The sequence below is a fragment of the Cariama cristata genome, unplaced genomic scaffold (assembly GCF_000690535.1).
Source record: "Cariama cristata isolate BGI_N322 unplaced genomic scaffold, ASM69053v1 scaffold23773, whole genome shotgun sequence".
NCBI classification, from domain to species: Eukaryota; Metazoa; Chordata; class Aves; order Cariamiformes; family Cariamidae; genus Cariama; species Cariama cristata.
The window spans coordinates 7170-19519 of record NW_009606984.1 but is presented as its reverse complement, the minus strand read 5'-3'; the positions used below and the strand labels follow the sequence as shown (position 1 = coordinate 19519).

General features: G+C 42.9%; 1 protein-coding gene across 1 annotated transcript; it reads left to right on the top strand.

The window, feature by feature from the left end:
• Positions 1–503: 503 nt before the first annotated feature.
• On the top strand, positions 504–11567 carry PSAP (prosaposin; the record flags this gene model as incomplete). The annotated part of the gene is made up of 13 exons (XM_009696572.1): positions 504–578; positions 1312–1437; positions 1707–1901; positions 2817–2960; positions 3504–3560; positions 4718–4726; positions 6350–6463; positions 7404–7499; positions 7699–7885; positions 8039–8190; positions 9826–9906; positions 10455–10562; positions 11160–11567. Coding segments are annotated over 13 exons (1380 nt in total), but the record flags the coding sequence as incomplete, so codon positions are not given.
• Between the last annotated feature and the right edge of the window lie 783 nt (positions 11568–12350).

Genomic DNA, 12350 nt, shown 5'->3' with positions numbered 1-12350 from the left:
GGAAAAAGGCATTTTACTTAGATGCATTCAGTCCAGCTTGGCTATATCTGTGCCAAGATATGTTTCAGTTTGTCGAAAAGCAGGGGAAGGGAGGAATGTCAGAATGGCAGAGCACAGCTAAAATGAGTGAAGCTGCCTGAAAAGTTCTTAGATTTCTGGTAAGTATGAACTCTTTGAAGAGTAAGGTAAAAAGAGGTTCAGGAGAATGCTTCTCGGGGCAATATACTTCATACTTCGAGGGAGGTGGAACTAGGTGAAATGAGCAAGTGGTAGCATGCCTGCTTCTTCATACTGTGTTAATTTATTGAAGAAGCTGAGGGCGGACATGCTTGGAATAGCCTTACTCTTTATTTTAATACACCTCTTCCCACCCCAGCTTCAACCGGTGTTTCTTCCTTAACTTCGATTCCAAATGTGATGCTGGTTCTTTGCATTGTTATTCACACACTGCATTTACAGATACTTAATTCTGTCTGTCTGTACCTCTCTGCTTTTCTCTCCAGAACAGTATCCCCTGTGACTTGTGTAAGGATGTTGTGACAGCGGCTGGCAAGGTTTTGAAGGATAATGGCACTGAGGTAAGCAGAGCTCCCCTTCTCCTTGCCCCAAGGCACTATTTGATTTGATTGTTTTAACAGGTTTGCAAGGTGAGGAGGTGGAAGAGCAGTCTGTGTGATGTTTTCCCAACCTAAGCAGCAGGTGTTGAAAGGGGACAGAGTACATGGAAAAAAGCTTTTACGCTGCCTCTTCTGGTTTAGACATTAGCAAATTCTAGAGCCTGTCATGCTCTGATACATCCTTGATTGACTGTAGATGCTTTATAAAATTGTTCTTGTGCCTGTGGGCCATCGATCTTAGAAGATGGGATACTACAGTCTGTAGAACTTGATGATTACACCAAGCGAGCTTTATTTTGGCTGTGAGCACTTCTTCCCTTTTTCATTTGTAAACCTGGAAGTACTTTGTATAAACAAATCACTGTCCCACTAGTCCATAATTTTACTTCCTCTTCTTAAATGTAAATGTTCTATGCTGACAAGGCGATTGTTCAGGCCTTGCAAGCAGTATTTCACGTTTTCACTTGGCAGGGTCTCATCGAAGGTCCAGGACTGGGGGAAATAGACCTATAGTGTAAAACCTCATTCTAGTTTTGCTTGCCAGCTGCCTGGACTTACCTGAGTCCCAGGGGCTTTTTGTGGGCTTTGTGTCATGCATTTTGGGAATGGAAATAGCATTTGAGATACACGTGTGTGTGTGTATATATATACGTATGCATTTTGATAGTCTGTAGCCCACCTCATCTTTTAATAGGATGAGATCCGCTCTTACTTGGAAAAGACATGCGAGTTTCTTCGTGACCAAAGCCTGGTCTCTGAGTGCAAAGAAATTGTGGATTCCTACCTACCAGTTATCATGGATATGATCAAAGAAGAGCTAGTAAGTAGATAATGTTTTGCAACTGTTGAAATTAAAAGTTGTGCTCCTGTTGATGCCTGAATTTCTCTTCTACTTGAGATTGTGCATATGATCCTTCAATCCTGTATGGATCATGGTGTTGCAATTAATGGTGTAAATTTCAAGACTGCTTCCTCAATCTGAAACATTTTCCCTTCCTGTCATGTTTCAGCTCAATGACTCTCTACTCTGAACTTCATATAAAAGTGCCATCAGTCTAGAGCTTTATATATGTATCTTATCTCCCCTAGGATAAACCTGAAGTTGTATGTAGTGCCCTCTCACTGTGCAAGTCCCTTCAGAAGCACCTTGCAGCAATGAAACTTCAGAAACAACTCCAGTCCAATAAGATACCAGAGCTGGATTTCTCTGAACTGGCATCCCCGTTCATGAGTAACGTACCTCTTCTGCTTTACCCTCAGGACAAACCCAAGCAGAAGTCTAAGGTAAGGGCGCAGTGCTATTCCAGCATGCAAGAGAAGTTTCAAGCTTCAGCGCTCCTTTGCGGGAGAATTTACTGATGATTCTTGGTAAGGGATTGCTGTACTGGGCACAGATTAAGATGATGTGCTTCACCTGGCTGACAGTCTCCTATTGAATTTTGTGCTGCTGCGTACAGACAGCTACCTTTTTCCTTAACCTGTGGGTTTAAAGCTAAGTAAGATGGTAGCTGCAGCCCCTGTGGGTCGTGTATAATCTTGGATTAACAACCACAGTCTATAAAGATGAGTCTTGTTCTGGGCTGTTCCCATCCAGGATGGTAGTAGTCAAGCAGGTCTTACTGGAAACAATTTCTTCTGAGAGCAGGTTTGGCACCAGGGTTCAAAGGAAGAAGAATTCTCCCACATTCTGAGTAATCTGCTAACCATGCCCTTCAGGGGAAGCATTCCTCTCTGAATCCGGAGGTGACAGACTGGATCAGAAAAGACAAAGGGGAGTAGATGAGACAATGAACCTGTGAGTAGAGGCTGAGTCTTGATAGCAAGCCTAGATATGGCAGTTACAGTCGAGTGGGTGGAGAACAAGCTGCTGTCGGTGGAGCAGGTAAGACCTATGCCAGATTTAGAAACCTTCCCACTGTGGTCTGTAACAAACCCAAGAGATTTTGCAGATTGAGTGTCTTAACTGTTATCTCGGGCTTCAGAGCCAAGTAGGTACCTAATCTCCATCTAGTGGCTGGTGCACACACCAGCAGTAGCTTGTCAATTCGTATTAGCTCAGCTTTTAGGTATTCTGCATTGTCCTTATTGAGGTTTGTATATAGTTCAAAATAGCTTTTAAAACTTGGTAGTAGCGGAAGCTTCTAAAACGTGTTACGTGAAGATAATGTCAACATAAGTTTCCTTTCGCTCTTTGTCCAGGGAAGTGGGGATGTGTGCCAAGATTGCATTCAGCTGGTTACTGATGTTCAGGAAGCTGTGAGGACAAACTCATCTTTTGTGAAGTCTTTGGTTGCTCATGCCAAGGAGGAGTGTGACCGTTTGGGACCTGGAATGTCTGACATGGTAAGCTGTCTTTTTTGTTTAAAAATCTGTTCCTGTATGCAAACATAAAATAGTTTGTTCAGTGCCTTAATCCTCTCAGTGTAATCTCTATTTAATAAAACAAAGGAGAGTGTGTCACATGTAGAATATGTTACATGGTAGAACAATAACCGCAGTGAAATCATAAACTTTCTCATCAAGAAAGTTGGATGGGATGGTGTGCATGGGACTGGGGAGGCAGAAAAAGACTCAAGATTGCTGCTAGCCCTTAAAGGCCTTGTTCATAAAAATGATCTGGCAAGGTAATGTGGTCATATTGGTGAGGGGGAGTGCTTTTGCCCTGAGAGGAAGAGGAAAGGACTCATCAGATGAGCAGCTATGTGTGCAATGATTGTGTAACCTGAAATGCCATCTTGTATTTGGGACAAGCTCTGAAAGACAACAGAATAGTTGTTAAGTAGAGCAGGTAAATTAATAACTTGAGATGTATTAGAAAATTCTAGATTAACTCTACAGTTTAAATGGTGTGATATTTACAAGACTTTCTTTTCCCGCTTCCTGCAGTGCAAGAACTATATCTCTGAATATTCTGACTTGGCCATCCAAATGATGATGCACATGGTAAGATCAGTAGAATATAGTATTTGTTCTCAGTTAGTTTGTGTAGCTAACTTATTTGGAAATGGGAAACATGTACTGCAGTAAAAGTCTAGGGAGAGCCCTTGCTTTGTAAGTCTTGGTGTTAACACTTCGAACTTGCCATTTAATGGGATAGTAACTTCAGCCTCGGAATGCTTTCTTTAGCACTTTCCTTTTCTTTCACAACCACTTGGGCGGTGCAAAAGGCACTCTGATCCTTTGAAACGCATCAGATGCATTACATACGTTCCTTTATACTCTTATCTCAGTCCTGTACTTGCACCACTTTCCCCCTACCCACCAGATACTGCGTTAAGCATGTTAGACTTAGTCTTTGTCACAGTATTGCAAAATTGGTTCAAGTGTTAGAGATAATGTGTCTGTTTGAAGCAAGACTAAACGTCCTTCTTCTGTAATTGCTATCTCAAGACTTCTGCTCTCTGGGCTCTTGGTTGGAGCCATGGAACGTGAGTGGTACTGCATCAGCTCTGGTCTTCTGCAGCAGTGTACAATATATTTTACCTCTGACCGCCTCCATAGCATGTCTTTATCCAGAGATGTAAAGCCTTTAAAAAAAAAAAAAAGGGGGGTAAGCCTTGCCTTAGAGAATGCAGTGCCTATGTGCTACGAGTAACATAACAAATTATAAGTGAATTTATGAACTGAGTATGTGGCTGACTTCAACCTGAATTGGGCAACACAGTGGCCTTTTTTTTCCAATTGCTAAAGGCTACTTAGAAGCTCATACTGCTTCTTAAGCATTTGACGAGGGGAAGCAAATCTAACTGTTGTTGGAACAAAGTTTCTCATTTTAAGCATTGCTCTGCAGTGTGGTGTTAATACCTGGAATTGGAATATTGACCACACCTTGCATCCGGCTGAGTGTTGTTCAAGCTCTTTGGAGGTAGTCTTGCCCAGGATGCTTTAATAATGTCAAATGAATAATGCTGGTTAGCACTGTGCAGTTAAATGTGAGTTGCTGTAGCAATGCTAAGGATCTTTGGGGTGGGGACCATGTCATATTCCATCATCTTCATGGAAAGAGTATATGCAGTTCCAAGTGCCTGACGTTTTTTTCTCTTAACTATTATCTTTAATTTCTTCTTTCTTCTTCTGTCTACAATCTCACCTGTCAACAGAAGGATCAGGTAGGTGAACAACTTGCCTGTGGTGATAGCCTGCTTGTAGTTCACTTCTTGCTCTATTAGCTGTGTACATGGTGTGATTGTACTCGGTGTTGACAGATACAAGGGTTATTTATGTGATTAAAGCAGAGAAAGACTATAGACTTCCTCCAGTGGATCAGTCCTACTTCCAGCTCCAGGTACCAGTTCATGCTGCTAAGATTTCAGCTTGATTATACTTTGGCCAGGAGAGCAGAAAATATGCTCACTTTTGTACAAGAAGGGTAGATGTAGCAAAAGCATGCCAGTGGCTCCTGTCAGCTTCTGGTTTAAAGTCTGGGCTCAAAAGGGCTTGAGTGAAGCTGTCCCTGGGTCTTTTCTTGGTTAGCCTTTAAATCTAGGGCCATGGTACAGATGTTTGGAGTATATGAATTGAAAAGCAGGTGTGGGATGCCTTTATGCTCCTGCTTCCTGGAGCTCTTTGGGCTTTGAATTTAACCAGTCCTGGGAGGCCTTGTGTCTGTCATCTCTCTGTAAGAGAACATGTTGTGTGTATGTGGGTGTTGCTGTAACATTAATATCTGGAAACGCTTCTTACATTGCATGAACCAAAGGGCTTGACTTAAAGGTACTGCCTGGAGTAGTTTGAAGCAGCGCCGTATCTTTGAGATGCTACTTTTGCCTGTGCATGAAGTTGTGGCATGATATATTAACTGTTGCAAAAGCTCTTGTAAGAAACTTGATGCCCTGGTGACAGGATGGGGTATGATCTTCTAATTACCCATAGGACAAAAGGTAACTTCTTTTAGGTAGACTGTAGGTGGGAAAATTTGAGTTTTAAGTATTACTCTCTATAGCCTTTTTCAGCCTGTGGGGGTATAACGTGGCCTCCTTAGAGCAGCTTGCCTCATGTCCGGGATTTATTTTTGCGTTTAGTAATGTATGCTTCTAAAACCTTAGAGAGAGACTTAGAAAGCCTTTAAAAATGGCTTTGTTTCTGCTTGCCTTTTTCCCTTTTACTGTGAAAAGAACACTTGAAATACAGGTACTGCAGATGCTCGTAAAAAAGGCTTAGGTTTTAACATCGTTAACTTTTGTTTCTTATAGGCTGTGTTCAGTAATGCGGGAATCTGTTTCTATTTGCAAAATGTGATGTTACTGGCTGCTTTAAAGAAGGTAGTTTGTGGGTGAGAAAAGGAGTGCTTTCTTCTAGGCATTTCTTTCAGCTTTTGGGTGAACTCTGAAGTCAGGATAATTAGCCTCTTCTGTGATTACTTCAAGCTTTCAGGGGAGCAGCTTTGCGGATGCAGGTCTAATGTGATGCTGGTGGCCTGTTTTGGTGTTGGTAGCTCTTAAGTCAACTCCTTTGAAGGGCTCGCACAGTGTATTAGCTCGTGGTAAATGGGGTTTTTAAATGAATGTGACCTAACCTCTTCCTCTTTTAAAGGAACTGCTAAATTTCATCTGGTAGTTGTCCTGCCTATAACCATATCAAGTGCTTTGGCAATACTCAAAGTAGAAGTAGTCATGAAACTTCTAATTGTGTTGGAGCCTTTTCAAACTTTGTTCTTTGTGCCTGCTCGCAGGCTCTATAGAAAGGGCAGAGTCTTCTAGACTTTTAAAAATTGCTTATACGTCTCTTTCCAGCAACCAAAGGACATCTGTGCCATGGTTGGGTTCTGTCCCTCTGTGAAATCTGTTCCCCTTCAGACTCTGGTGCCAGCTCAAGTGGTTCGTGAAGTGAAAATGGAAACTGTGGAGGTAAGATGGACTTTTTGTACTCAACAGCGTTGCCTTCCTTTTTGCTGTAGTGTAATGAACTAGATGAAACAGAAAAATATTGGCTTTTATGAATAGAATAATCCAGGTCTCCCTGCATATAAATTCTTGGCCTCTTCTTGTTCCTGATGCTCATCTGTGAAGTAGGAGAGCTGACTGATTTGTTAGAATCGCAGAGTCTACACTAAACTGAAGCTATGAATACTTCAGAATTGACATGGGAACTCTTGTTCCAGCAGTAGAGTATAGCAGCCATTCTAAGTGACACCTCAAATGTTAGAGGGCAAATTGCTGGATTTGAGTTTTGCTGTACATTTGGAGTTATACTTTGATTCCTTTTAAAAATGTGACAGCACTCTGCGTGTGCGGATGAGTGATCAGAGTCAGAATGCTGAAGCTCCAAGTTTGGAGGAGCACCTTACCTTCCCTTGGCCTTTGGGTGAGACGTGGGCTGAGACTTTTTTGGAAAGTCTCTATTGAGGACAGTTAACTTTTGATTAACAGGCTCCGAATGGTTTCCCTCAGGTCCCTCAGTTTCTGGGTTTCTTTTGCAAACAGGAGGGTACCCTCAATTCTCAGTGTGTTTTAAAAAGCACTTCATCTTTCCCTTGACTCCAGTCACTGTGGGGCTGTTTATTTCTCAGTGTCTACTAAAATCAACTCCCCTCCTTATACAACCTGGGGATTGTAGTCTTAATTAGTCATACAAAATGACTGTTCATTCAGAAAGGCTTTTTACTTTGAGGGTAGTTTTGGGTTTTGTGTGACCTTTTGAATTCAGCTCAAACTGGCCAGCTAGGTAAATGAATTAGCATGCTGCACCTGGATGTGAATGCTGTTAGACTGATCTTTTATGAATTGTCTCTGTCAAATGTGGTCAAGTGCTGATTTGCTGTTTTGTGTGTTTCTTCTGTGTACTCAGAAAGCCACAGTTCAAGAGAAAACTTTTTCTGTGTGTGAAATATGCGAGACCATGGTGAAAGAAGTAACTGGCCTCTTGGAGAGCAACAAGACAGAGGTGTGGAAATGGTACCTCTTCCTAGGCTTTGGTTAAAAGCTGGGGCTGTATTGGAAGGGGAGAGGAAACTTAATTTTATTGCCTATTTGAATGAGAGCAAGACTTCTGTCCTGGGTGGGACTGAGTAAGAAAACATGTACTTACGAATCAAGTTGGATTTCTGTTCCTTATTTGCCGTACATCCTTTATCGTGCTTCAGGAGGAGATTGTACATGAAATGGAGATGATCTGCTACCTGTTCCCAGCAAGTGTCAAAGACCAGTGTAAGGACTTCATAGATGTCTATGGCCAGGCTTTGATTGACATGCTTTTGGAGGCAACGAGTCCTGAGGCTGTGTGTGTTATGCTGAAATGCTGTGCAACCAACAAGCCGCCACAGCAGCCAGGTTGGTAATGAGGAGTCAGTGGTGTTGCAAAATGAGCTAATTCACCTATGATTATATCTCTTGAGGACCCGTGCTTTGCTGATGCTGCCTCCTTTCTTCTATTTAGGGGAACTGCTTAAACACTGTTTGATTTTTGGTTTTTTTTCCTCTTAGTTTTAGTGAAACCTGCGGGTGGCTTTTGTGATATCTGCAAGATGGTGGTAGCTTATGCAGACAAAGAACTAGAGAAGAATGCCACGACAGCTGAAATCGAAGCTTTGCTGGAAAAAGTCTGTCACTTCTTGCCAGAGTCTGTCAGTGATCAGGTAAAGCCCTTGTGCAGGAGGCAGGCTAAAAAACAGTGGCCTGGTTGATGGTTGGGAACTGGCCTTGGTGATTTGTTAGGTTTACATAGGTCCTACAATGACAATTATGCTTACCTCATTTTCTGAGTGTTTCACCTGATATTCTGTCTACATGCTAACTTTAGGTCCGTCTCTCAAGTGTCTCTGCTTCTGCTATAAACGTTCAGGTACTTATAATAGAGGTCTCTGTGTTTGGCCGACTGCCTTGGTCTCTGGCTGGAGACAAACTGTCCACAGGTGCAGCTGGGACTCCTTGTGTTCAGCAACCTGATCCTTTCTAGGTTTTTTTCCCTTTACGAGTTAGTACCAAAGCGTAGCAGCTTCTCATGTGCAGTAGAGCAATAAAGAGGGAGCAGGCTTGATCTGAGACAGTCAAATGACCACACAGGCATTGCTGTGTGGCAGCCTGCCTTCCAGTCAGAACAAGGCGTATAAAGATGAACAGAAGGACAAAACATCTTGCGGAGTGTTTTGGGAAAAAAAACTAGAGAGGAGCATCTCTTGATGCTTTTTATGAGTAGTCAGTCATCTTTTCCTAGAGGCTGGAAGGAGTTTGGGGTGTGGGGGATTAGGTTTTCACATTCCTCATCCTTGGGGTTGGCAGTGCTTTGAATAGATGGAGACTTTTAAGGGCCTGAATTGACTGGCTGGATTGTTGTTCTAATTTGCAGTCAGTAAAGGTTTGCCTGGAAATCCTCTGAGAACAGTGGGTGGGAACAGCTGAAGGGTTGTTTTTTTTTCCTCAACACTGATCCTGTTCAGGGGATTAACAAAGTAATTGGAAGTAGGCTGGCATAATTCCAGTGAGACAGCAAAAAGCAACACCTGTTAGGCCACTGCAATTGAGATTTACCTGGAAATCTTATTAGGTGGCTGCTGAGTGTCAGCAAGTGGTGAAACTGCTTGTAAGTTCACTAGGCGTCCAATATAGAGGCTTAAAGCAGCTATGAAACAGCTATTCCTGCTAACTGCTGTGAGACTGTTTAATAGCTGTGGTTCGTTTATTAATCGGTGTCATTAGTCTCTGCTGAGAATGCCGCTGTCTTTCTGTGCTTTGGAGAGGGCCTCCCCACTAGAGGGCTGACTGTTATCCGTGGGAAGCGTTCTTGCTGCCGCCTGGTCTGAAGTGAATCGTAACTACTTGGGCTAAATAAAGTGCTTAAGAGTCATTGCTGCGTTGCTGCTGCCGTCCTGTTCAGGATGTTTGTCTCCAGCTTGTTCAGTGTGCTTTCCTCTTGAGACAGCAGTGATCTCCACAGTTAGAGAGACTAAGCTTTGCACATCAAAGCCTGTCCTACCTTGGTCTTTTCCCGAAGTCTGTCCTGCTTGGTTCTTTTCCTTTTGACCCCTTCCTCATCATAACCTGTCTGCAGATAGCTGCAGGCAGGTATGCGCTAGCAAAAAATTATGTAGTTGTGTGATTAGTGCGATGTTGAGTCCTTTTTGATCTGCAGAGCTCAAGCCTCTGGTTTACCAGTTTCGAGTGTAGTATTGGCGTGTTTGGAGTAGTATACAGGCCTGTCTGCTGAAGACAGTGTCGTCGTCTTCTTTCTAAGGCTTTCACAGGAGAATCTCTCAACCTGTGTTTTGTTACAGTGTGTTCAGTTTGTGGAACAGTATGAACCCGTGGTTGTGCAACTCTTGGCAGAGATGATGGATCCCACTTTTGTTTGCACCGTGAGTATTACATTTAGTTCTATTCAGTACGGGCTCTGATACAGTCCTGCCTACTCTTCTGTACGCCTCTGCTGGAATAAAAATCAGCACACTGAATGCTTGGAGCAAGTGCGGTTGTGCGAGGCCTCAGGCTTACTGAATGGACAGCTGTCTGACTGCCAGCCTTGTGCAAGGAAGGATAGAAGAAAAGAGCTGCCAGTGGTTATCCGCTGTTGAGGTTCAGTAACAAGGTGTAGTGTGCCCTGAATGTGATGGGAGGAAGTTAAATGACATTTCTTGAGAAAGGTCCTTTGCTAGAAGCTCTGTTTCTCAAAACTTCGTATGAAGAAGCAGTTGCGGTAACTTAATTCTTGTGTCAGCTTACTGCTTCGTGTCTACTCATTCGGCTGCAAGTGTGACTGCAGTTGAGTGTGGTGCTGTGGGAGCTCCTGAAGCTATCTCAGTGTTGCTTCTGCACTCGGTCAGATGGAAGCTCTGATGTGAAGCTGGAGTTGAGATCTCTTGGTGCAAGTAAAAAGATGCTGATGCCGCTGCTGTTCTTTTTGCAGAAACTTGGAGTCTGTGGATCAGCTAAAGAGCCTCTCCTGGGGGATGATGCTTGTGTCTGGGGTCCGGGTTACTGGTGTAAGAACATGGAGACTGCTGCTCAGTGCAACGTATGTAAAGCAGGATTCTGCTTCCGGTTTCCTGTTGGCCTTTGATAGCTCCTTATAAACTATTTTTCCAGTTTCTATACCATGCTTTCAAGTGGATGAATTTCAGTTTCAGGAAGGAAAAGGGTACTAGCTAGAGGTGGTTGAATTTGATTAGAGGGTCTTCCATAGCCCTTAGCTTTCTTAAAGCAGACTGTTTCCTCTCCCTTTCCTTCCTATCCCCCACCCATCTGCTAGCATTTCAAAATCTATAGTAAGGCATAATGTGAGCTGTGTATTTAGTCTGTGTTCCCACAGCCAAGAGACCATGTCACGACCTCTGATCGGGCTCTAAAAACTGGCTTCTAGTATTGCTGTGGGTTGATGCTGTCTTTGCCAGGCCTTAATGGCTAAGGATCATCAGCATTCTTTCCTGAATATTCTGGGTGGGGCAGAGGATGTTACTTATTCTAGTCTTCTCTGGAATCACTTATTTTAAGAAAAACAGATTTGCTCCCAAGATCTTGGCCCAGAATAAGGTGTTGAATTGTATGTGTAGATGCATGCTTGTTTGCAAACAGGCTTTTTCTCTGCTAACGTACACTATTTCTTCCCCTTTAGGCTGTTGATCACTGCAAACGTCATGTGTGGAACTAGAAGAAGAATTTCCAGTTCGGAAGGTTTGCCATGGCTCTCAAAAATGCGGGCCGAGGTTGGCAGAGAGCTGTATTTCAAATGTCCCTCCTCTCTGCCTCATTAACAATTTGACCTTCAAGTTCCTTTATTGTAACTCTTCTGTAGCAATGCTGCTGTTGAAGGATCAGATCTTCATTGTTGACTTAAAAGATATTTCTGATTGTACAGTTTAACTCATTATCCTCCTAAAAATAGTCGGTGTGTTGTAGATTTTTTTTTTTTAATTGGTAGGCTGAAGTGTGTTTTAGGTGCTGGGAAGAATGGCAGAAAAGGTGAAATGAGGCAAGACTATTATCTTTTAATTTAAAAAAAACCCAAACCTAAGATAACGACTAAACTTTCAAATGTCTTTCTGTAGTCAACATTGGGAAGATTACATGCTTTGCATTTTTAACATCTGGCTGGAATATTACTTTTCTGTGTAACTGTAGGGGAACTCTAAGGGGTAATGTTTGAATCTGGGAATCTCTTTGGCTGGAATTTTCAAAGCTCTACAGATGCAGAGGAGGGGACTCTCTGTGTGCCCAGCTGACTTTCAAAGTAACTAGTACCTAGAAAGATGCATTTGAGTGGCCACGCTTTTGCATTTGAGTGACCATACTTACGACTCTGGCTTTATCATAGCTAAGGAGACCCTCCCTCAACCTTTGATCACGTCCTTTTTATTTCCTTGGACTACTCGGTCTAAGCATGGGTGTTGTACTGTCAAACCCTGTACAGTGGGATTTCAGTCTTTTGAAGCATGCTGACGTACTTAAGGAATAGCTCCCTGTTTTTCTTATCCTAGTTGCTCAATTCTGCTTAGTCTTGCAGTTTCCTACACGCAGCCAACCGGGTGCCAAGGAGGTGGAGCGAGCTACGGTGGTAGAAGATGGAAGGGAAAAAGTCAGTAGGGGCTGTGCCTGTGTCAAAGTGCGTTCAGCATAGAGGGCCGAACGCATGAAAAAACACTTCTTATTGTAAACTGCTGGTTTGGTTTTCCCTCATAGCATATTTCTGTCATCTGAAACTTCAGCGGCGCTATGAGGTGGGCAGTTTCTGTTGCTGCAACCCATTCTCACTGACACTCACCCTTCTGAGAAGTTTGAAGTATAGATTTTTTTTTTTCCAGAGTTT